Source organism: Sebastes umbrosus, chromosome 5, assembly GCF_015220745.1.
Source record: "Sebastes umbrosus isolate fSebUmb1 chromosome 5, fSebUmb1.pri, whole genome shotgun sequence".
Lineage (NCBI taxonomy): Eukaryota > Metazoa > Chordata > Actinopteri > Perciformes > Sebastidae > Sebastes > Sebastes umbrosus.
The window spans coordinates 27,429,424-27,455,179 of NC_051273.1; the positions used below are offsets into that span (position 1 = coordinate 27,429,424).

General features: G+C 39.3%; 2 protein-coding genes across 7 annotated transcripts in view; one reads left to right on the forward strand and one right to left on the reverse strand.

Annotated features, from left to right (window-relative positions):
* Positions 1-16,822, reverse strand: part of phactr1 (phosphatase and actin regulator 1) — a 41,358-nt gene extending 24,536 nt beyond the window's left edge. For 5 of the 6 annotated variants that reach the window (XR_005206878.1, XM_037769458.1, XM_037769457.1 and 2 more), the window contains exons 1-2: positions 15,988-16,131; positions 13,115-13,360 (exon numbers count right to left, since the gene is read on the reverse strand). Coding sequence is in view for 2 of the 6 variants with exons in the window: in XM_037769458.1 (XP_037625386.1) it covers positions 13,115-13,229 (115 nt within the window). In the remaining 4 variants the exon portion in view is untranslated. Of the gene's footprint in view, positions 1-13,114; positions 13,361-15,987; positions 16,132-16,685 lie in introns of those variants that run through there. The other variant, XM_037769459.1, reaches the window with a different exon arrangement.
* sirt5 (sirtuin 5) lies at positions 16,008-25,233 on the forward strand. Its single transcript, XM_037769462.1, has 9 exons — positions 16,008-16,135; positions 17,629-17,734; positions 17,858-17,991; positions 19,655-19,880; positions 20,431-20,518; positions 22,269-22,322; positions 22,419-22,542; positions 23,844-23,959; positions 24,523-25,233. The coding sequence occupies exons 1-9, from the start codon at positions 16,070-16,072 to the stop codon at positions 24,593-24,595; spliced, it is 987 nt and encodes a 328-aa protein (XP_037625390.1). The 5' UTR covers positions 16,008-16,069; the 3' UTR covers positions 24,596-25,233.
* The last annotated feature ends 523 nt before the right edge of the window (positions 25,234-25,756 follow it).

The following is a 25,756-nucleotide window of genomic DNA, read 5'->3' on the forward strand; positions in this document are numbered from 1 at the left end:
TTCAGTTTCACTTTGACATGTTGACAGTAGGAGCCGCAGTCCCTCCTGAGCCACAGTCGCCCTAATTGCAACTCAGAACTACAGTCGGTTTATTTACTATTTTTTTTTAAAATCACAGTATGGTACAGCATGCTGCGGTAATTCCTTATGTGCCGCATGAAGCGATAACGTGTTATGTATTGACCGTCTTCGAATTAATAATGGACGGGAGTTGGTTTATAAGTAGCACGCAATGTGATTCATCTAAATGCTGGAGCTGCACTCAGTGCAGTCTTCACAGAGGTATAATGTCAAACTTGTATCCTGACTGAGGAAATCAATACACCAGCATTTCGAAACAAAACCTCATTTAAAATAAAAAATGCTCACAGTGCAGTCCAATTAGATGAAGATATTTTACTTTGTCATGTTTTTACCTCTTCATACCCTGATAGCTACAGTATATCTCCTTCCGTATTTTGCCTTGTTAATCTGAATCTCAATCCCCCAAAACTGCATTAAAACGAGCCACAAGAAGTAGAAGTGCAGTGGGGATGAGGTGTCATTTAGTTTCAGTCATCAGTAAGGGCTTCCTGTTCTCTGCACATGAAGGGTTCAGTGGAGGCACAAAGGTTTGGCAGGTTACAGCTCAATGTGCTGCTGACAGTAATGAACTTCATGCCTCAATGTCTCTGACAAGTTGAAGCACTTTCAGATATACGACAACCTCTGAAACATACCACCTCACACACACATAGAAATACGCCGCACGCACGCACAAGTGAGAGAGCCTGTGGTGTATACAGCTGTCAGATTATTTTCTATCTGTTAGACACTGAGCTCTTAACATCGGTCTCACCGTAAACCATTCCGTCCAACAGCATCTATCTTCTGGTGCCAGCAGTCTAAGCATGTCTTTCTCATGAACCGTCCACTCCTCAGCACAGTCATGTCACCACATCAGCACACAATAAGCTTATGTTTCTTATCCCTGTGCCTTTGTACTGTGATGGAGATGCCTTGACTGAATCAATCTCACCTTGACCTGCCTGAGCGAGTGAGTCACGTCTCCATGGTGCTGCGGAGTCTGCCTGACAACTCTAACGAGCTTCCACGCTGACTCACTCTGAAGCTCGGTAACGAACTCCTCCAGTACGAGGAAGGTGTATAAAAATAAGGTTGAACTTTCATGCAGTATATGTGATTGTGGCTCAGTATGGCCATAATCTCAAATCAAACAAACTTATTTATAAAGCACAACAATTAAATACAACCCATGTTGAACAAAGTGCTGTACAGACCAGAGCAGGTGTAGCTAGAATCACAAATAAAGGAAATACTGACATAAACATCAATGCACAGAGCTCATGTGCACAAATAAACAACACATAGGCATAAGCACAAGTCATAAAAATCAACCTCACCAGGAGGATTCAAATGTAAAAGTATGTTTTGATCTTGTTTTTATCTGATAGGGAGGGAGATGCCTTTCAACAGTAAAGACGTGGTCACCCCTGAGCTTAAGTTTAGATTGCGGGAAAGCCAGGAGCCTCAAGTCAGCCGACCTGAGGGACCTGGAGGTAGAATAAAGGGTTAGGAGATCTGCGATTTATGCATGAGATTTGCCTTTTAGTGCCTCTGCAAAGGACCCTTACTATTTGGGTTTCTATCCTCTCATTGCTGTTCTGTTTTTAACCTTTTTTATGTTTCAGTTGAAAACTAAAGGTGATTGTGCTTTTGCTATTGTTGCTCTTTGACTCGGAGCAGCCTCCAGCAAAGTCTCAGAGAAGCCAAATCTGTGCACACCCTTAAAACAGATTTGTTTTCTCTGTTTCTGCCCCTTCATTTTATACCTTTTGTTATGTGGGTTGCACACTTAATTCAAGTTGTTATACAGAATATCTCTTTTTTTCTCCAACTTTCCCATTTGATTCTTCCTTTAAAGAACTTCTTAACTTGTGGTTTGAAAAGTGCTATATAAATACAGTTTGGAAAAGTGAAATTAAGTAAAATAAATGAACAATTGAAGTGGTCTCTACAGCTCCACACTAACTGCCAGATGAAAATGCTCAATGATCAATAGCAGCACTGTTGCTGATGCCCTGACTGATGCTGGCCCACCGTTTACAGGTCAAACTGGCTTTTAAACCATGCCTTTAAGCTAAATGCTGCTGACTTTAACAAACACATGTAGCTGTTAATGCACCGTTGCACCACTCCAAGAGGAAGTGTTTAGAACATGAAGAGAACTAGAATTACCACCTCGCTGTTGTATGCCTCCGCCAACCGGTCAAGTTGCAGTTTACATCCATGATGTCGAAAATGTGATTTTATTCTATTAGACATTTGTGTGATATTGTCATAATTAGCATATGAATTCTTGAGTTATGGCTACATTGACCTTGACCTTTGACCACCAAAATCTAATCAGTTCATCCTTGAGTCCAAGTGGACGTTTGTGCCAAATTTGAAGAAATTCGCTCAAGGCGTTCCTGAGATATCGCATTCACGAGAATGAGACAGACAACCCGAAGACATTTTTCACTTTTATGTGCTGAGTTTCTGAGATACACTTTTATATATATATATTTTTTAGATATTCTACTATTATTATTATTATTATGTCTGCTATGTATGTACACGCAACACCTATTTGATTGCCTGTCGGTCTTGGAAGAGGGATCCCATTCCTGTTACTCTTTCAGAGGCTTTTCCCAGCTATGCCTTATTCCAATAAAAAAGTCAAATGATAAAACATGTGTTTTATCAACTTGTGTATTCTGTACAAATTGTAAAACCCTTTGAGACAAACTCGTGACTTGTGTCTTTCCAGAAACTGATTCCCAGTTACACTGAAAAATCCATAGACTTCACTGTGGACCGTTTTCTTTGGAATTACTTTCTACCAAAGAAATATAACTTATGAAAACAGCTCACAGTGAGGTCTTTCCAGTATCCTGAAAGAGCTGGACTTTGGGAAAACTTAACAGCAGTGAATCTTTGCAGAAACTATGTAATTTGTCAATGCTTTGAATACACTATTCCATTCACCTCCACTGTTTTAGGCTAGTAACTGAATTCACAAGCAAAAAAAAACCTTTATCTATCTTCCTCTTGTGATAAGAGGTTAAAATTCATGGCAATTACTGTCTTTGTGATTAATGTCACACTGGACGACCACATAACCTTGCCTCTTCTCTATTTCTGATGACTATCCATTACCCTATATATCACCTCCTCATCCCATCTGGGCTCCGATCTCCATCGGGCAAAAATTATTAATCATCCTCTGGCCTTTGATGATGCTGCTGCTAATTTAGGCCCCGAACTGAGACTCCAGTCCTGACAGAGATTTAGTATGTAAAGTTAATGTGCTGCCGCCGAGACAGGAGAGGTGGAGACCTGCTGTTTGGAGTCTAAAACAGACTCCCTCTTCCATTTAATCTTCATCACTCTGCTCCTTTTACCTCCAATTTGCCACCAGTTCACCTGTCCACCCACTACCTCTCCGATTAAGATGCTGGCTGGCTTTAGCGCCGCGGAGGAATCGCCTCGTCACATCTGAGGCTCTGGGTGTTCCTGGGTGACAGAAGTTAATTGTTCTTGATTTGAGTGGATGGAAGAGGCTAAACATGCAGTGTTTTGTAGATGATTAGCTACGCAGCAGGGACACTGCCCAGTTCCTAACTTCACAGCATCGCTCTTCAGGAGTCAGGTGGGGCAAATAGAGGTTGCTTCCTCTGGCTTCGAGTGGATAAACAACACTAAATCAACGAAATTAACATCACAAGACAGGCAAATTACAGGGACATCCGTCATTATTAACAAGACTTTAAGACCTTTTTCATAAAATGTAAATAAAACGCAATTTAATACCTTTTTCAAGGTCATACAGTCAAACCATGTCTGAAAACCAGTAGGGCCTATAATTATTCATTAAGTACATGGATTTATTGGCATTTATATCCCATTTCTGTCAGTAGTTCACAGCTGTATAGGACAATAGTTCACAGTAATATAATTACTGTAATCAATTAACGTAACCTGGGCCCAGAATAAGTGGCAGAAAATTAATGGATGGATTAACCAATTAACAAATAATTAATTTAGTTTAGTTAATTTAAGATGATTGCCCATTATGAGTCAGTGAGCTTCCAATGTACCGAGGCTGGCAGTAGCAACAGTGCTTGCTACAGGTCTGATGGTGCTGACTGAAACTCCACTAAAAAGGATTAGACAGCCACGGTTACCTGTAGTTTATAGGTGTATAAGGTCTCCTGACATGTCTTTCTTGAAAAGTATTAGATGTTCTTGTAGTTAAACTAGGAGTGGGCGATAATGTGCAATATTCTCTGTCATGGTACATGTAATTTAGTATCACAATATATTATGATTAGGGATGTCAAAGTTAACGTGATAGCACGTTAACGCAAATTAATTTTAACGCCACTAATTTCTTTAATGCATTAACGAAATCGATATTTGGAGGTTGTAGCGGACTAATGGGTTTTACTGCTGGAGTGAAGATCCTGGCATCATTTGAAACCTTGGTGCATTACAAGAACTGGATACAGGGTTGGAGACGGGGCTCCGTTCATTCCTATGAAAGTTGGTCAGTGGTGCATGATGCCAAAATGGCTCGGCTTCAGACTGAAAAAGTACCCGGATCTTCCGGGTATCTTCCTCATCCATTGGGCCCATGGAGCAGGCACAGTAGCTCAGTCACATGGCTCGGTCATGGGGCTCACAGCCGTCACGCTGTCTTCATGGCCCTCACTCCAGCCTCGGTCTGGGTCTCATTCACATGAACGGAAGAAGGGAAATAACTCTGGATTCGACTTTTGGTGCATTTTACAACTTTTAGGATCTAATGATTTAAATAAGGGCTATTCAAGTGTTTACACTGGGAAGTTGATTCACCTCAAAAAAAATTATCTGCTGAGTTACAGACGTCTCTTTACCAATGTAAGTCTATGGGAAAAAGTATTTTTGGGCCCAATAGCATCACGTGACGGACATGGAAGTTGTAGTTCCGCAGTTTGGCCACTACAAAACAACCGGCGCTCTTCCTGTGGGCTGTTTGAGACTAGAAAGCTTAAGGAATCCATTGGTACCAACCATGTCATACTAGCTTGTCGCAAAGGAGGTTAAATAACACCCCAAACTTGCGCTAAATTTTGGCGAGGAAAAACGGGCATGACCATTTTTAAAAGGGGTCCCTCTACCTCTACCCTAAAGAAAAATAAAAAAAGAAAGAAAAGTGTATATTGTATTTATTGCAATTTATATTTATCTTGTAAAGTCATGAACTGATGTGAAGAAACTGGAAACAACTTCAAGGGTGTCATATGTTGTACAGATTGTGAAGCCCTTTGAGGCAAGTTTGAGATTTTGGGCTATATAAATAAAACTGATCAGTCTAACTTAAATGTGAAAATTGCCAAAACTATTTTTTTTACAGTGTTTTCTTGACATGAGCTTCGGTGTCTGGTTGGTCTCTTTTTCTTTCTCCGTCTGTCTAGAAAACGTGTTGGCATAGACAGCAGCAAACACAGGAACAGTGTTAAATAAGGTGTGATGAGATGAGGAAGGACAAAGGAAGTCTGTAAGTTCAAAGGCCACACAAAGTTCAATGTTTTCCCTTCTTTCTACAGTTTCTTGATCTCCTCTCTGTCTCGCTGTCATTCACTGTTCAAAAGCCTCACCTCCCCTCCCCTCCCTCCCTCCCTCCCTCCCTCCTCTCTGTGACTGGACCTGCTGTGTGCTGAATTAATACAAAGTGACAGAACAGAAGAGCCTGTGGGAGCATCGTGTGTGTGTGTGTGTGTGGTTGTTTGTGTGTGTGAGTACATCCCTGTATATGTGTGAATGTGAGACTTGGCATATCACCGGGTATGAGTCACCCCTCTCTTCTCCCTCTCTCTGTCTCCTGTATGCAGCTCATCTATTTTGATAGGTGGCCTTCGCCAATACAGGCATCATACTTAAGGTAAAAACAAACAAACAAACCTAAAACACCGTAACACAAAACAGCTACCGGCGATGGGTCTTCTTATACCTCTGGCTGCATTTTGTGGTTTGGTTGTGTATTTTTCTCTGCCTGTGGACAACTCCTGCTGTTACCCTGACAGCTGAAGTGCCCAGGGATGAACCACAAGGGGGCACACTTAAAACAACCACAGGGGGGGGGGGGGGGGGGGGACAGATATCAAAGAGAGGCTCACATGGACAGGCTACAAAACGAGGAATGCAACGCAGCAGGCAACCAATAAGGGATTAAGAACCAGAAATTACATTACAAAAGGCACCATGCACAATAACACAAGAAATAGAGCCTGACCTAAATTTATGAGGAATGCAGAATTTGTAAAAGGAGACATTAGAGTAAACAAATTTGATAAAGATGTATTGGCTTGTATTTGTTTTGTAGATAAATACAAACAATTATTTAATGGATCTTGAATTTGAGAACAAGATGTACATTACGCTGAGGCAGGATAGTTTATAGTTGCACAGTAAACTTCCGTATTGAAGATGACAACAGACATCAGAGGATTTAAGTTATCAAAAATAATAACTTTAGCTGAAAATAAAAATCCAACAAAAATATATCAAAGTTAACATAAGGAAATACATAAAAACGCAACCTGTAAACATTTATTTACATGATTTTTTTTTTGCATAACTGCCAACATACTGTATGACATATCAACCAAAGTTTCTATCTCAGACTGTACTGAAGCGACTTGAACTCCCCAAATTCTCTCCTGAAATACAAAATCACTAGTCAAGGGTCAGCTGTGGTTCGGACAATTTTTTTTTTTTCGCTTCCTTATCTGATAAAGAGGATTAGAGTAAACTCACACTAAAAAAAGTCCTTTCCAGGGTTACATCACAGACACTACATTACTGACACTGCGCCATCACTTGTTTCCTGATATTTCCAGTAGTTAAATAGCAGAACCAAGCTCAAATTAAAAACACAATAAAACTTAACCAAAAAACATCAACAACACTATTTTCTAACACTCATCCTGTGAGCAATCTATTAACAGAAGAAAGAGACATTTTTTCTCGACCTCAAGAGCCTGTAATACAATGCACCCAGAAGACACAGCCTTTTGAGTAACTTTTGCTTAATCTCAACCGAAAATACGGTGTGTCCTCTCTTGGTATGCTACTGGTATCATCCCTTTTGCCCTCTCTTACATGTGGGTAATGAATGCAACAAGTTCAGACACGCTGTCTAAAGGCTGTCAAAATGCATTCAGGGAAACAAAAATCACTGAAACTGTGTCCCAGTTCTATTCGAAATACTAATTCTGGGAAGAATTTTACTGGAAGTGAAAAAAATTTAGGCAAACGTAACAGCAACCCCAAAAGATGTTCTAACATCACTAATAAAGCACCTGATTACAACATGTAAGCCCCTATAAAGCTGTACCAAAATTTAGTACACTCAAGTCAATGCATATCAAAAGAGCTTGGATTTTGACTGTGCTAGTTATGTAGATATTCTCCTACAATGCCATGTGCAGAGGGGCTGCAAAAACATTTTATCAAATAACAAAAGGTGGTAAGACACCTCTGGGAAAATGACTGTGTGGGCCCCCATTTTATTTGGGTCTCACGCACGAGGACACACATGCATGCAGTTGTGCACACGTGTGATGTAAAACACAGTCCAGCCAATGGTTTCACATTTGTCCACTGATCGACAGACGGCGGTAATGTGCCAAGAAACGCAGCAATGTGCCAACAAAGGCAGTGAAGAAGAAAACTGTTGGCTAGTTGACATGGATGTAAACAAGGCAGATTTTTAAATGTGCAATGATTGCTAATGTTTTTTGAGGTAGGAAATGCATTCAATACATTTGTTAGACCTCAATGATAGATAAACTGCATTTTGTATACACTATTACACTAAAATGGAAACAGAAACTTGATTGATTTTATTTTCAGTCTGTAAGCAGATACAGTGTATCATTTCCTGTTAGTACAAAATGGTAAAGTACACTGATTTCTTTCATATCAGTTTGAGGTCCAGTGCAGTATTATCATATATTACATGCTATTAGTATGTAGGGTGATGTCTGCAAACAACTTGAGAGAAGATCTCATGGGAAGGCGTATAAATAGCATGACATTACAAGGACATTCCGCATGTCATGTAAACGCATTTGAGTGTTTTTGCGTGTCATTTTTACGCAACAAAACTACGATAACGGTCACAGTTTGGTTTAGGCTACAAAAACACTCGGTTAGGTTTAGGAAAAACATCATGGTTGGGCTTACAAAAAACTAAGTAAAATATGCATGGAAACAACGTAACAGAAGTAAAACATCGCATGAAAAAACGTCACAAACCTCACTAAAACACATGCCAAAACGTCACCAACATAACTTCAAAATTACTCAACAACACTTTGGGACACAAACACCAGTTGGACCCATCCACTTCCCCACCCATCCACAATAAGTGGTCTTTCTCACTTTTTATTTTACGTCACTAGCTCTGAGCGTAGCGTAGTTTCAAAAATGTATTTAAATTGTAGTCAATACAGACGACATGGCGTACAAATGACATGCCAAAAGCTAGAACAGCGTTCTTATTGCACATGGAAGACTTACGAATTATCGTGTAATTCATACACCATTTAGTTGGACCGCTCTGCCTAAAATATACTCTCATTGCAGTTTTTTAATTCCAATATAATTAAACTGAGAATATCTACAACAACAACAACAAATGACATCAAACAAGCAATCAGCCCAATGTCCAGCCCAAAAAGCCCAGCATCTTTTCGTGGTCATACTGCAACTAATCAAAACAAAAATATGAAAAGAACAAGAGCCTGACAAGCATGAGAGAGGATATGTCAAGTACTGATGACATTATAGATTTGAACACTTCCCAGACCGACGATACACAGTTAATCCACACTTCTCTATGCTCCTGTACTCTGACATCACACCAGCTAAAAGACAGTCCCACTATCTTGATTGTCAGCTGAAGTCTGAGTCAGACGCCTCCCCTGGCACAGGTTCTCTCTCTCAGCACAATGGTCAGCTTGTGTGAGCTGAATGGATGAACCTGTGTGCCAGCAGAGGAAGAGTGAGGGGTTTTGTATGTTTGGTGGGAGGCAGCGAGGCAGGAAGTACTCCTCTGCATTTAAAGCTCTCACACTTCCTCCCTGTTTCCCTTTTGTATTCTGCCCAGGTAGTGCAACCATTCTGCTGCTCAAGGCCTGGCTAATGTATGCAGACAGCAGTGTTGATGTATGTGCATGAGAGAGAGACAAAAGAGTATCAGTCAGATTGTGTGTGTGTGTGTGTGTGCACCGTTCCCACCATATTCTGTGGACAATAGCCAACTCTGTTTCTTTTTCACTGTGCCAGTCGTTATGTTGCCACAATTTAACAGCCTCCATCCTGCCACCCTGTCCTCCTCCTCAGACTCTTCCTGCTCCTCCACCTCCTCTCATTTTAAGACCTCTCTGTCTCAGTCTCTCATTCAGGTCTTTATTAGAGCTCTCTGTGTTTGAATGAGAGCGTGGTAATGCCTGCGTCTTGGTCTTTGTGAGAAGGGCTAAGCTCTAACCGGGCTGACCTGGATTTACATTGCGGGAGCAGAGCGGTGATGCCTGGGATCTGGACCGGCTCAGAACGATGGAGCGCAGCAGGAATGCCAGGCTTTGAAATGGATCTGATCTCATAAATTAACATCAAAATTGCAAAGAATTAAACTAAAGTCTTGCAAAAGTTTTCAGTTTTAGGTTATTCTTATTAACTACCTCAACCACGATTGACTGGTACGTCCATTATTACATGTTGTACTTAATCATTGCTCAAACCCTTACTGTAATACTGCGTTATCAATACTTTTATACTAACATTGAACCAAATAACTGCATAAAGGGTCACTTGTAGAGGCAAACCCACGGAATATCTTCAACCAACTCTAAGCTCTGTAGAGCTTTTCAGCCTCTTTTAGCTCATTGTTTTTGTTTTAAGCAGTCCACCAATCTCGCCTTGCTTTTAGCCGCTGTTTTCAACAATAACCACTGACAAACCTACTGTACACAAGGTGCCCAGCACCAAACAGTGGACAGACAAAGTTAGAGACTAGCTGGTGAAGAAAGGGGAACATGTAGCAGCTCAAGAGTCAGATATTGTTTCTTGGGAGAGAAACCAGAGCCAGAAGGAAAGTGAACATTTGATTTAAATTCATCAGTTGGACACAAACACAACTCACAATGATGCTTGTGTTTTTCTCTGCTGGATGTGGAAGTATAGGCAAATGTTTGCCAACACATTAGCCATTACAATGTCCAAAGGTCATAATACATCATCTGTCTGTCTGTCAAATTGTTTTGGAGTTCATCTGCCTCCATTCTATTGCACTTACACTTTACATAGCAAATAGTTGTTTGATGCTGTATTAATGTTCTGGATATCATTTAGAAAACCTTTAAATTCTCGTCCAAACTGAATGACTAACTAGATGATTTGTCATTGCCTTCTAAATTAACAAGTGTTTTCTGATCTGACAGCCCATCTATAAGATGGCATTGCTTGTCAGCACCATCTAAAATCCTTACAAGGGACTGCTTCAAAAATGATTCATATTACCGTGGTGTGAGTGTGTGAGTTTGGTTAGGGTTAGGTTGTTAGTTAACAGTGATAACTGTCAGCAATCCGACATGTCTACGCCACATTCATTGTTGACCCATTCATTCATCCAGACCTCCTCCTTCTGAAGATTTTCGAGCACAAATAACAAATACTTTACTTAGTGAAATAATGAAAAATATAGCTCCAACAAAGTGATGGAACAAGTAGATAAAGAATATACGGGGATTTTGAAAACTTGTAACTATAAAGCCACTTCAGGGGGAAACGTGAAGACTAAATTGGGGGTCAAGAGTTTAACAAATGCAACTTTTCCCAGTTTCTCTGCATATTAGATTAAGCAGACTTCAAGATCTGTGTGTTAGTACATTCATGTTTTTATGCTTTCAAATTGCTGTTCATTCTCCACAAACTGTTTCCAATATCAATAAATCAGGTCAATGAAGGCCGATAGAAAAAGACGAGCAAGTAGCGGAGTGATGATTCTGCACTAATGGCAAAGAAACAAACTAGTGAAATCATGTCGTCCTGGTTCAGCAGTGAACGTGGCTGAAGAAGGTCGAGCTCAAGAGAGCAATAACAAGCCGTCTGGCAAAAGCCTCTGTGATAAACTCTTGTTTACTAAATCCAATACTTGTATGCATCCAGCCTCACACACACACACACACACATGTACACCAGGCAAGCATGCATATTAAACACATGCAGACTGAAGATGGCATGGATATTTGTCACATATGAATGGTGACACACATCAAAGAAAAGAGTGGGCTGGATTTATGCAAAACAACAGCAGCTAAACACAAAAACATGAAGTATATGGGAATCAGGGAGTGGGTGGGCAGATGGCTGAAAAATACGAGATTAGACCAAAGACATTTTGGGGGGGAGACAGGAATGCTTCAGGAAAAAGGTGTGAAGACAAATATCCCTCTCCTGACATATAGCTGGCAGTGCATGCTAGATTCTTGATGATGCCACACCAGCCTCCCTCACGCAGCTGCAGCTTGCCTGCTCTGTTTGCAGCTAATAGCCAGGCGCAGCACTGTTAGCAAGACACAGCAGAGCACCCCCCCCCCCCATCCCTATACCTCCTCGTTCAGATTCAAGCCATGCCTGATGGAAAGCCTGACACAAAGCTCCAAGAAAGAATAGTGTTGCTCATATCGGGGAGGCTCGGCTAATCTCTCTGAGAGGAGATGCTGCGTTTAATAGGAAACAAAATGGAAGAGGAAGATTGTTGAGGGCCAGAGAGAGGGCAGCTGAGAGAGATTATGAGTAGATGGGTCAGAGCACCGTGAGTCAGGTCTAAGCAGGCTAAAATAAGGAGGGTAATTCCTGATCTCATTAAGATTTATGTAAGGCTGTTTTTTCCATATACATTTCTCACCTTTGCTTGAGGCAAAAAAAAACAAGGATAGAACAGATCTACACTATACTATACTATATCTGACACATTAAAATTGCAGTGTAATGCTAAAAAACAGTGTAGATGTTTTATTTATAATAATTACTCACTCTGAGGCATTGCAGGCTTAATAGAACAGTGGTGGGAACATAAGACAAAGCAGAACAATAGCCAGGCAGGGGAATTTTTTTTTTTTTTTTTTTTTTTTACAGCTGTCATCTGTCTGAAATGGAAAATATAGGTTTGAGTCTGCCAGGCTGTATACACACCATGTGACTGGGATTTGTCACATTCTGGCCAATTCTGGAGGAGGGTCGAAGACACAATTTAAAAAAAAGAAAGCCCCTCTCATAATATGTAATGTGGATGATCACCACCAATAGAGGAATGCCATTTTCAGCACCGAGGGCCAGTGGACAGCTCCTCACTGATGTGATGTTAAAGCAGCCTCCCTCACAGGGACGAGGAGGGATTTTAATAGGAGAGAAAGAGCTTATTTTAAAATAAAAAAAGCACAGATCTAGTTGTAAATCCACACCACGATGCAGGATCATCCAGGCTTCGTGACTAGGGTGCCATCGTGACCATGGCAACAAAGGAAACAATAACTTATCTCACCCTGTTTTCGTGCAGCACACAAACCAGGATTCTTTAAGCCACCACATTGTGGTGAGGATTTCGCACGCCAGAGCATCCATTCCTCAACCAGCTTTCTCCTACATGCAATAATAACAACTGCATTTTAAATGAGTAGCCAGAGTTCGCACAGCGTTTCACTGCAGCCGACAATCAAAGGCGAGGTCTGCTTCAATCAATCATCCTGTAGAGATAATTAGACCTGGCAGACCGCTTATAGCACATGCATGGTTGGAATAAAAACCAGCCTTAGTGCATGAGTCACTGTGAGGCTACCATACACCCAGGTGCAGCTGAGCACCATGGCTACACCGTCAGAGCCGCACAATGAAAGCCCAAAGTCATGCTGCTGCGTGGGAACTAAGCAATTCTCCTCTCGCAGATCCGCTCCAATAATAATCCCCTCGTGGAGGCTGCTAACACACCCAGACATCACATGTCACTAGGCTGGCTGCCTACCTGTCTCCAGGTGCAAAGAGATCCTCGCCTCGTTGATGTAAGGCGTGTCGCTCTTGGACCGGACCCTCCGGATCGGTCTGCGGTCTACCTCCTGCTTCTCCGGGGCCGCCGCCATGTTCGGCCGAGCCGGGCAGAGTCCACTGGAGACCGGCGAGGAGGACTGAGAGAGATGCGGAGCCGCAGCAGCAGCAGCTCGGTGCACCCACCCGGTGCAGACGGTGGAGGAGGGGGGGCGGTGCTAGTGTACTGGAGGAGGAGGAGGAGGAGGGGAGGAGAGAGAGAGAGAGAGAGAGAGAGAGAGAGAGAGAGAGAGAGAGAGAGAGAGAGAGAGAGAGAGAGAGAGAGAGAGAGATGGTAGGAATGATGAGCTTCTGTTCCTTTCTGTTCCTGTAAGTCAGCTCCACCTGCTCAAGTTCCAACTCCACGTTAAGAACACACTGTTTTGAACTGTATTTTTTTCCCTATAGTATTAAAAGGTGATTTATAGGCCTATTTTCTGTGATATATCTGTCCTTGTAGTTCTGGTGAACCTGAAAATAGGAAGAAAAAAATAAATTATTATTTTCATAGTGATACCAAAGGTATTTTGTTGAAGGAACAGTCTGATACCCAAAGATATTACATTTTCAATGATATTAAACACAAAAAAAAGAAACAAATCCTAACATTTGAGAAGCTGGAACTCGAGATATAATAAAACACCCTCCATTTCAGAGGGAACATACTGTACTATTTACTCCACTACATTTATTTGATAACTTTAGAGACTTTGCAGATTCAGATTAATAATACAATCAACATATAAATTATGATGAATTATTATAGAATATAAGACTTTACTGATCCTGTGGTGAAAGTCACAAGCCGATGAAAAAGCAATAATTCTCACCAATCACTATTTATGGAAATAATTAGTCAATTAATTACTTAGTCAATTGACAGAAAATTAATTAACAAAAAATGTTGGTAATTGATTAAAAATTACAAGCAAATATCTCGAGTTCCAGCTTCTCAAATGTTAGGATTTGTTTCTTTTTTCTGTGTTTAATATCATTGAAAATGTAATATCTTTGGGTATCAGACTGTTCCTTCAACAAAATACCTTTGGGTCTGGCAAACTTGAGATAGCATTTTATCACTATTATTTGACATATAATAACAAACTGATAATTAACTGGTTTCTCAAAAAGAAAAGTAATAGTCTACGGATAAAGTGATAATGAAAAAAATAATTTCTTGCAGCACCTATTTCCAGGTTCACCAGAACTACAAGGACAGATATATCACAGAAAATAGGCCTATAAATCACCTTTTAATACTATAGGAAACAAAGATAAAAAAAATAAATATATATATATATATATATATATACAGTTCAGTAGTTCACACTTGATATTAAAATGGCATTACAGTCATTATGCAGAATCAAAACATGCTTGTGTACAGTTTGGACCTTTTTGATCACATTATTATAGTAAAAACACCACAATATATTATTGTGTTAACTTTGTGCTTTGTACTCTATTAATCCAATGCTGGCCTCTAGTGGAAGAGGAAAAATAAAATCGGTTGTATATGGGTTCAAAGGGTTCACTATTATTATTCAGTAAGAAAGCACAGCAGAGAGACAGTACAGCAAAGTCAGTTTGGACTTTTTTATTATTGGCAGCTATAAGTAAATTTTTTTTTGAAGGACTTGTACTTCATTTGAATATTTCCATTTTCTGTTACTCTATACTTCTACTCCATTTCAGAGAGAAAATATTGTACTATTTACTCCACTACATTTATTTGATAACTTTAGAGACTTTGCAGATTCAGATTAATAATACAAAATATAATCAACATATAAATTATGATGAATTATTATAGAATATAAGACTCTATTGATCCTGTTGTGAAAGTCACAAGCTACCCATCAGTTTATAGTAAAACAAAATAAAAATAAGCCACACCTTTAGCAGCTGCAACATTAAAGTATTAATGCATCAATAATATTAATCAATAATATATAATAAACATTACTCTGAAATGGGCCAGTACTTTTACTTTTTGTACTTTAAGTACATTTTGAGGCTAATACTTTTACTTATGTAACATTTTGAATGCAGGACTTTTACTTATAAATGAGTATTTCTATACTCTGGTATTGCTACTTTTACTTAAAAAAATGTTTATATTATAAAGCAGGTTTAAGAGCTCTATAAATACTGTGAAAGTATCAAATGCTAAATATACAGAGAAATACACACAACTCGTTTTTAGAAATTATTTGAAACAAGCCGTCAGGATTTCTGTCTATTTGTGATGTCACAAATATACAGTATTTAGACCATTACACAGTTTTAAATGTAAACATTATAAATGTGTCTCAGTTTATTCCTGGTTGCAGTGTATGTGAACGACATCAGCTGACAGGAAGAAAACATGGACCCAAACTGTTGCTTAGCAATGCAATTCCGTTGAAATGCACTAAAACGGAGCGTTTCAGACAGAGGGTAAATACAGGTATGTTCAGGGCGACAGTATGAGGAAAATAAAGTTGTTTTTTTTACATTACAGCATGTAAACATGTTTTAGTAGAAACACAAAATGCAAGTTTGAACCTGAAAATGAGCATGATATGGGACCTTTAAAGATCTGAGTACTTCTTCCACCACTGGCTATGGATAAAAGTAAATAAAGCAGCCTATCTAAAAAAATAAAAACTATTGGTTATGTAGTCGTTATGAACAAACAAAAAAAGAAGCTGTATTTTCTACCCATGGTGTTACTAATAAAAACCTGAATACACATACAGCATTAATACCACTGTAGTACAAGTGCTCCCTCTGCTGCTCATACTCTGTGTTTTTGGTGGCGTTGTTTTTTACCTCGTTGACTCTCCTCATAGGCTCATCTCCTCACCGCCAAACCAACAAACCAATCCACCAACTACAGCTACTGAACTGGTGAATGACAACACCGACCTACTTCCTGCTTCCTCCAGCTGATGGTCCAGTCCTCCTGGCTTCAGGTAGCTAGTTAGTTAGTGTTAGCAAACCACAGACCTAGTAACTCATCAGTGGAAGGATACAGATAACCATGGTTACGCCACATTAAACGTCCTCCCAGCATAGCTAGCTAATGTGATGCTGCTGAAGCCGTTGCCTTGGATACCAACCAGTGCTAGCTTGTTAGCCTGCCAGCTAACTCAGGCTCTGTTGACTAACTGGGTTTTAGGAAGATTCATGCTTGTTATTGTGCAGGAAAACTATACCGTAATGTTACTGTTTGACTGAATGAATTACAGGTAACCCCTTTGCTCATGTTGTAATAAGCGAATCCAATGAAGTGGTGTTAGCAGGCTAGCTAGCCTTGTTGTAGCCAGCTGTGTGTTGTTTATGTTCACTCAGATGACCTTTCAGCTCGTTTCAATGACTTACTGATTACATAAATCACCACACAGCAAGCTAGTAGCCCCAGGTTGCTTTTACATTTTGAGACCTAAGTAAATGTTTTAGTGAAAGTGAAAGACAAAAACTAGCCAGACTTTGAAGAAACCCTTCCTTTATCCTTTGACTAAACTCACCTCGGTTGTAAAGGCATCTCCAGATTGACCTTGTGTTTGTTCACTTAAACAAAGATGACAGCCGCAGGAAGTGACATTTATAATATCTCCTTGCTGGTGCTTGTACATTTTTGGCTTGAAGCAAATATGCCTTCCTCACAGCCTGTCACAGCAGGGTAAACACAGGTGTAATTATTAACTGTCCACCTAAATGCAACAGGGTCGTAATTAATGTTATTAAGTACACCTGTGTTTACCCTGTGACATGTCAGAATGGCTGCTGTGACAAGGGCCTACAGTATATATGTAGCTTTGTGTGCAAAAGACTCAATTGTAAAAAAAAAAAAATCAGTGATGGGAGCAGGGATTGAAATTAACACCTGCATCTGCCACCTGTAACAATTTCAGGTCACCTGCCACCATGTTCCTTATATTAAAAAAAATATTTTAAAAAAACAATTTCTAAATTAAAAATAGTCAGTGATTAAGGTTACATGATCCATATTTCTACTGTCTGTTACCACTGACTCAGTGTTTACTATGGGTGGAAGAAAATATCGAAAATATGGAGTATCGCAATATTATGTTTTGTGATACTGAATTGATTCTCAAAAACCCTGTATTGATTTCTAATTAATAGTTTACAAGCAAATATTAACTCAGTCAATACTTTATTTTATTTGCAAAGGGAAATGCAAATGCAGATCCTACTTTTCATATATTCTGCATCAAAAAAGTTAAATTTTGTTTTACTTTTTCTGCTATTGCCAAAACACAGTCCTAGTGTTTATGATTGTAAAGCGTTCTACATAGATTTCAGAAGTGGCAGACAAAAAAATTGTGTGGCTAGTAGAAATGTTCAGTGACCTGCCACAGTGGCACGTGGGGAAAAAACTTAATTTCAGACCCTTGATGGGAGGCACAAAATGAGTTGTTTCTGTTGTGAATAGTGTCATATCTTTCACAGATGATTGTGCGCCAGCTCACCTGTAGAGGCTTAATAAACTCTCACCTGTATGCCCACCTGAAAAGGCAGCGGGCCGGCCAAGACATGGCCAGACCCAGTTCAGGTAGTTCTTGTTCTTTTACAGCCACTGCTTCTGTTACAATCCTCATCCTGATGAGCAATTATCATATTACTCATCCACAAGTCCATGAGCTTTCATTATTATCATATTTGTGTTTATGTTCAGACCTGGCAGCATTCAGGGAGATTTTCTCCAAGGCCAAGAGTATAGCCATCATCACCGGAGCAGGGGTGAGCGCAGAGAGCGGAGTCCCCACCTTCAGAGGAGCAGGAGGCTACTGGAGAAAATGGCAAGCACAGGTATGCAAGCGTGTTATTACATCATTGAACTGTATTGCATTATACTGAGAGGAGTTTCTGTTATTCAGCATTGATATAAATGGGGTAGAAACACCTGTCAGTATAATGCAATTCAATACCACAAACTACAGCCTCCCAAAATGATCATAAAGTTAAATCAAATCTGAACACTATAACCTTCATGAATGGAGGATTCATTGCAGGACTGCTGTTAGTTTTAACTAAGTATACCTAATAAAGTGGCAACTGAGTTTATTCTACAATGTTAATTTTAAATTCCGTCAATTTTCTGCCGCTTATCCGGGGCCGGGTCACCGTGGCAGCAGGCTAAACAAGGTAGTCCAGATGTCCCTCTCACCAGTAACATTTTCCAGCTCCTCCTGGGGGATCCCGAGGCGTTGCCATGCCAGATGAGATATGTAATCTCTCTAGCGTGTTTTAGGTTTATCACAGGGTCTCCTACTCTACTCCTACTAGTAGTAGACCCTGGGGGGTAATTTTAATTTATTAATCAAATATCAAATCTCTCCCCTTTTCATGGCTGTCCCTGCCACTGTCATTAAAGGCAAGAAGTTCAACAAAAATAATATTATAAAAAAGTGACAAACTACCCCCCAATGCTTTCATCCATATAGCAGCTGTATGCCCATCTCTTGATATGAAACATTTTTCTCCTACTGCATCAGTCTACAGATCAATCTATCACTCTTTATGTGTGAAAAACGGCAAGACAGCATTTTAAAAATTGTTATTGTACAATCCTGTGAGTCGTAAAACTGTGCTTATCTTTCACAAGGGAAAACTTTTGGCTGAGAGTGCTTGTAGGAAACTTAACAAATAACTCTTCAGTCCTGGTCAGGTTGAGGAGTCTGTACTGTACAAGCATCTCAGAGTCGCTCCAAGGAACTGCACTGAAAGTTTTACCATCACTAAAAATAGTCAGATGCCGGCATACCAGCGGAAATGGAAACAGTGCTGTGCAGACGAGTCTGTGCTCAGTTGCCTTTTCTTCTGTGTTCTATTAACAGTGTTGGAGTTTATTTAGCCTAAATTTTCAACAAGAAAAAGGAGCTTAATGCTAATCATTTTCTGGGGAACTTTGTGATCAGCACTGAGTTTTGTCAGAATTAAAGGGGAACACCACCTAAATTAAGAATTCCAATATGTTATTTCCATGGCTTAGGAAAGTTCAATCAATATGTGTGAGCATGAGCTCCTCTCTCTCAAAGCCAGAAACCAGAGAAGCAAGTCTCAAACTTGTGATGTCATAGTATAAAGTGTGGAGCTGCTCCATAGACAATGAATGGGAGACTGAATTTGTGGACCCACAAAATGTTTGTTTTCTTTTTTATACCCAAATGAGCTTTATTCTAGTGTAGTGTTGTCAGTTGTGAAACAGAAAATGTTCCCACATACTGAGAATGTTCCCCTGGGTGCTCTCAGTGTCATCTAGAACATCTCTCCAAATTCATTGTCTATGGAGCAGCTCCACACTTTATACCCTATGACATCTCAAGTTTGAGTTTTAGACTGTAGTTTTGGGATTTGGGGGAGAGTTGTTCATGTTTACTAATATTTTTGGACCATAGGAATAACATGTATGAATTTTGAAAATGGATGTACTTCCCCTTTAATTGCCATTTCTCACGTTTTCATCTTTTAGGAACTTGCCACCCCAGAGGCCTTTTCCAGGAACCCCTCCCGTGTTTGGGAATTTTACCATTACCGCCGCGAGGTCATGCTCACTAAAGATCCCAACCCCGCCCACCTGGCCATCGCAGAGTGCGAGGAGCGACTGAGCAAACAGGGACGCGAGGTTACAGTCATCACTCAAAATATCGACGAGCTCCACCGCCGCGCTGGATCCAAAAACATCCTGGAAATCCACGGCAAGTAGAAAACACTGAAGACATCTAATGCAAGCATGGATCAAGTACAATAATTAAAAAGTGATTTTTAGGCAAAAATGGCACTCGCTGGTTCCAGCTTCAAAATTTTGAGGATTTGCTGCTTTTCCTTGTTGGTCAGACAAAACAGGAAATTTGATGGCATCACCTTGGAAGTTTGGATATTGTGACGGACACTTTTCACTATATTCGGACATTTTATAGGCCTTAATAATTAATTGAGAGAGCAATCCTTCCATCTGTACACTTGATTATTTTCATTACTGATAGATAAACTGATCATTTTTCTATAGTTGATTAATTGTTTAGTCCATAAAATGCCATAAAAGTAGGAAAAATGTTCATAAACGAAGTTTTTAAAGATAAATATAAGTACATCTTCAGACTGGAGAAGGTGAGGCATTTGTATTTCATATATTACACAAAACAATTAATCGATTGTTGAAATAGTTCATCATTTTTTTGTCTTCCAACAAATCGATTGACGACTTGTTTCAGCACTAATCTATTGTCTCTTGTATTGTTGATCCAGGAAGTCTGTTTAAAACGCGCTGTATGAGCTGTGGTGATGAAGCAGCCAATCACAAGAGCCCCATCTGTGCCGCTCTGGAGGGCAAAGGGTAAGATCTTCATCTGGTGTCGTTGGGTGAATTGAACGGTTTTCCACAACAATATGACACTGTGGCTCGGCTCTGAGACCGTAACAAATAACGGATGCACACGCAAAGAATAAACTAAAGGAAAGGAATTTTATCGAACAAAGGTTCATTTTAAAAATGTAACAAAAATGTTAAAGCTATCAAAGAATGGTGAACTAAAATAATGCAAAAATAAACTACAAAAACTCAAAAGAACTTCATAATAACATGACATGGCGTCAAGGGAGAGGGAGCAACACGAGCCCTGGCAGAGGCCCAGGGGTCGTCAAAATGAAAACGTGTTAGAAGAGATATTGATCATATTCATTTGAGCACTAAATGCCAGAGAAACAAAAAGCCTGTTTCAGTGTGTCAGATGTCAGCAGCTAAATAACACCGATGACGCGGTGAAGAGGAAAATCTGTGACTGAAATGAAATGTCACTTTGTCACTTATCTGACATTTAAAATTGATGTTTTTAATAGCTGAAATGTTCCACTAATCAATTTAGTCTCTGCTGTGGATAAAATTATGCAAATCATGAGGTAAAATTCAACATGAATATCAGAAGTGATCATGTGATGTTGATCTGTACGGACCGTTAGCAGTAATTCTGATCTGATTAAATCTCCAGTCATACAGGTGATGTTTTAGATTACCTTCAACGTCTCACTGCGTTGAGGCTAAATTAAAACATTTGAAAGAATACACACAGATAAATACATAATTAAAAAAAAAATAAATAAATAAATAAATTAGTAATTAAACATTTTCAGGCTTTCTTTTTGGTCAGTATTTCAATATTGAATATTCTTTTATTGTGTCAAAAACACAGATGAAACATATTAAAAGACCGCTGTAATGCTGTCAATGTTCTCATAATTAAAACCTATTAAACTGTCAACCACACATTACCTAAAACGGTATGGATTTATCAACTTTAAAGGGCCAGTGTGTAACATTTAGGGGGATCTATTGGCAGAAATGGAATATAATATTAATAAGTATGTTTTCATTAGTGTGTAATCACCTGAAAATATGAATCATTGTGTTTTCGTTACCTTAGAATGAGCCGTATGTATCTACATACGGAGCGGCTCCTCTTCACGGAGTCGGCCACCATGTTCCTACAGTAGCCCAGAATGGACAAACCAAACACTGGCTCTAGAGAGGGCCATTCGCGTTTTCGCGTCGGCCACTGTGGTTCTAGTGCACGCTTGGCACACGGAATAAGTTATATAAATTAAGGGGTTATTTTGACCAAACCAGAGTTAAAGGTTGTTGGAACAGTGGAAAGACTAACAAAAACGGGTTTGATGATTTTGTTTGTGTGTGTTTCTGTCGAGTCTGAATTGTGTTTTATAATCGACGAGGTAAAATTGCTGGGTTTTTTTCTGTGAAGTCTGGTGGTTTTTAGGAGAGCATAACAGATGTTTCTTTTGACATCTAAGCCACCGTAGTTCTCCTACACGCTTGGCACACGGGAGGAGTTTCAGTTGGTTGCAATCTGCAACCTCACCACTAGATGCCGCCAGATCCTACACACTGCACCTTTAATGTATTTCAAGTGTGCACTTCTGTTATATGAAGGAAAATATAAATATCACATAGGGACTCAGGATCAGTATTAAATGACATGAATTAATAAGAAACATGCAGAATTTGAAGTGTATTGGGGTGCAATCGTTCTATTTAGTGACACCTGACCTCTTTTACCAAACTGCCTCCTCAGGGCTCCGGACCCAGACACAAATGACGCCCAGATCCCTGTTCAGCAGCTGCCCAGGTAACTCACACATTCATGTTCTCTTTTCATGTGCTCTGCTCTTTTCAAATGAGGTTATTTGCTTTGACAAAGTGTGTGCGTGTGTTTGTGTTTCAGGTGTGAGCAGAAAGGCTGTCACGGTCTCCTGAGACCAGCTGTGGTCTGGTTTGGAGAGACTCTGGACTCAGACATCCTCACCGGCGCAGAAAAAGTGTTGGACAGCTGTGACCTCTGCCTCGTGGTACGTGTGTGTGTGCGTGTGTGAGTGTGTGTGTGCGCGCAGTTCCACAACTATAAATTATAAAGTGCAGTAGTCTTACTGCCAAATTCACAAATGTACTTGCCACGTTTATTTCCAGAGTCATTAATCATTTCATAAATGTTTGATATTCCTCACAAAACATGAAAAGTTGTTCCAGACTTTCAAATCTTGACAGTGTTTGTTGTAAAACACTGCTTAATATATATATTTTTTTCCCATGATATTTGGGAGAATATCAAAGTTTGGGATGTTAAATTTAGTACTGTATAAAAGTAACAATTTTGCATTGACAGCAACACTGTCATACTAAACAAACAAATAAATCAGTTTTTATTAATATAGACATTCTCTTTTGAAGCTTTCTGAAAATAAAGTAACTTTGAAATAATCACCTGAACGTTTATCTTCACTCACTGGTCATCCTTTTAAAAGTCTGTGCTATTGAGAATCTAGTAGGTTTTCACATACAATGACTTTGCCTTGGTATGTAGGGTCACAGTAAACATAGTAAGTGAGAAGAAAAACAAAGTTCAGAATATTAAAAATAACAAATAGATTTACAATAAAAATATGTAAAATATATCTGTTTAAAGATGAAAAGAGCTGTACAGATTTCAAAAGATGTATAATGCAATGAAGCTGTGCTTTCAACCATATTTTTTCTCAGTGATATTGGGTGATGTTACAGAGATCGACAGTTATATTATTAATCCGATTATTTTTGTTGGGGGAAAAGATTTATTTTTAAAGCTTCTGGTGTGGACACCCTAAATATCAATCAATTTAAAATGTTTATTTAATGCCACCTTATTTTGGAAGAATGTATTGCAAATAGAAATGATGATACTAACAAACTTTTGGAAAGGTAGAAAAAGTTTGATGAAGTTGGAGGCTCGTAAATTTGATTTTAATTTAAAAAGTAGTGTTTCTTTTTCTCTCATTTAAAAAAAAAAAAAATATATATATATATATATATATACATATATATATATATATATATATATATATATATATATATATATATTCACCTTTTTTATTATATACATTTCTTTAATGTTTTGTTATTTATCTAGGCATGTTTTTGTTAATAAAAAAAGGGAAAAAAAGCTGTACCGTGTTTAAAACTTAAAGGATGGAATGTTAAAACATTAACTAAGGCGTGTGCAAATGTTCACAGAATATAATATAGGATATAAGAATATGTGCAATAGGATTTGCATTAACAAGTGTTATCAAGTTATTTACTTATGAACCTTTTTAAATAAAATCTCACTCTGCAGGTCGGCACTTCATCTGTTGTGTATCCGGCAGCCATGTTTGCTCCTCAGGTGGCAGCCAGAGGTGTCCCTGTGGCCGAATTCAACATGGAAGACACACCGGCCACCATGCGCTTCAAGTACGTTTCATTTACTGTCACACACTCAGACACGTGCATCATTAATCATCATTCATTTATGTCACGTTTCAGGCTGCTCTCATACACCGTACAAGTAATGCACTCTAATTCGTATATATCCAACAAAATCAATTCTTATTTAATCAACATAATCATGAACCAAGAAGTAGAAAGAGCAACAAACGCTGTATAGGCAGGAGGTCAGGGTGAATGGGTGGGTCAAAAAACACAGGACTTCCGCCCAAGAGACCAGTGTTGGTATCTCATGTGAAACCAGAAGTCAACGTTGATTTATTTGTCACGTAACTTCAGTAGTTATGCCACCTCCGGAGTTATTTTAACCCAAACCACAACTTTTCCTAACCCTAACTAAGTAGTTTTGTTGCATAAAAGTTTATTTTGAAAAGACTGTATGCTTGTAGAGAGTGGAAATTGTCACGTGTTGCTGGACATTCGTAGAAAAAAACACAAGAAAAATGAGGAATAACTTTTCTTGAGATATCATATGAACCGCTGTATGAAGATATACGTTGCACGTTTTACAGCAACTTTTTGTGTTTTAGGTTCCACTTCCACGGCCCCTGTGGGACCACGTTACCCTCCGCCCTGGCACGCCACGAGACGGAACAAAAATGAGTCCTGGACATTAGCTGCACACAGACCAGACTGTCTAACACTGGAGGACTTACTGGTACAAATACCAAAAATAAATAATCGAATATAACGAACAGTGTGGAGATTGGGTTCGTGAAAAATAAGGCTGACAAATTCAAAGACTGTATTATATAAATAGTTGCACACACATTTAATTTCAAGTCGATGCATTTTGTCTTTGTGGCTTTAATTGAAACTTAAATTATTTAGTTATTTAATTACTTTAATAGCAGTGACTATGGATTAAATACAATCCCATGTAGGCCAACTTTATCACTCCTTTTGCATTGAATGAATTCTGCCTGCCGAACAGTAGGGGGCAGTGTTTAGCTACTGCTGTGTTGGCTACTACACCTCCAGTTGAGAGGAAAATAACAGACTCCTTCTAAAGGATGTGTGGGCTCTGCCTGGGATATGTGGTGTGTGTGAGTGTGTGTAAATTCAGTGTTGTGTGAATATATGGGCCGTCATGAATACTGTGTATGATGCCTTCCAGTGGTCATGAGCCAGCTCCAGTTAAACCAGGGAAACCAGTGACTGTGCACTCCGTCAGACGGTCATGAGGAGATGAGCGAACATATTCATATGAACTGAATAAATGTATACTCTTATAAACTGAAGAGTGTCTCTGCAGAGCTTCCTCAGAATCTGTGCATGCATGAGTTGCAAATGATGCAACAATCTGAATCAGAAAGGATCCTAGTTTATTACTGCAGTGTGTGTGTGTGTGGCGGTGACGGTAGCGGTGTAGGAGTGTGTATTAACTGTACCGTCCTCTATACGTTCTCTGTTGTGGACGTTGTGCTTTGGCTAAAGAGGGGATTGTGTCTGACACTTTCCTGCTTCCACAATCAAACCCAACCCCCTCTTCTTCCATTGTCTCAACATAAATACACTGCAAAGTCCACTATTGTTTTCTTGATATAGCAGTGAAGTAGCCCTGGTTGGGAATCACTGCAGTTACCAAGGGACTATGGAAGGACTGTGAAGTAGCTCACCTCATTAAAAGAAAATCAAAATTATGATTTGGTGATATAAAATATCCACAAATACGTGTTGAGAAAAGTAAATATATGGGATTACAAATTGATGCTGATCTTTATGTAATTTAATTTTCACAACAACCAATAAACTACCAGCTAC

Coding starts and splice junctions, on each gene's coding strand:
- sirt5 (XM_037769462.1), top strand. CDS start 16,070: ATGACAACACCGACCTACTTCCTGCTTCCTCCAGCTGATGGTCCAGTC. Junction 16,136..17,628: donor TCCTCCTGGCTTCAGGTAGC/TAGTTAGTTAGT, acceptor TCATATCTTTCA/CAGATGATTGTGCGCCAGCT. Junction 17,735..17,857: donor CATGGCCAGACCCAGTTCAG/GTAGTTCTTGTT, acceptor GTTTATGTTCAG/ACCTGGCAGCATTCAGGGAG.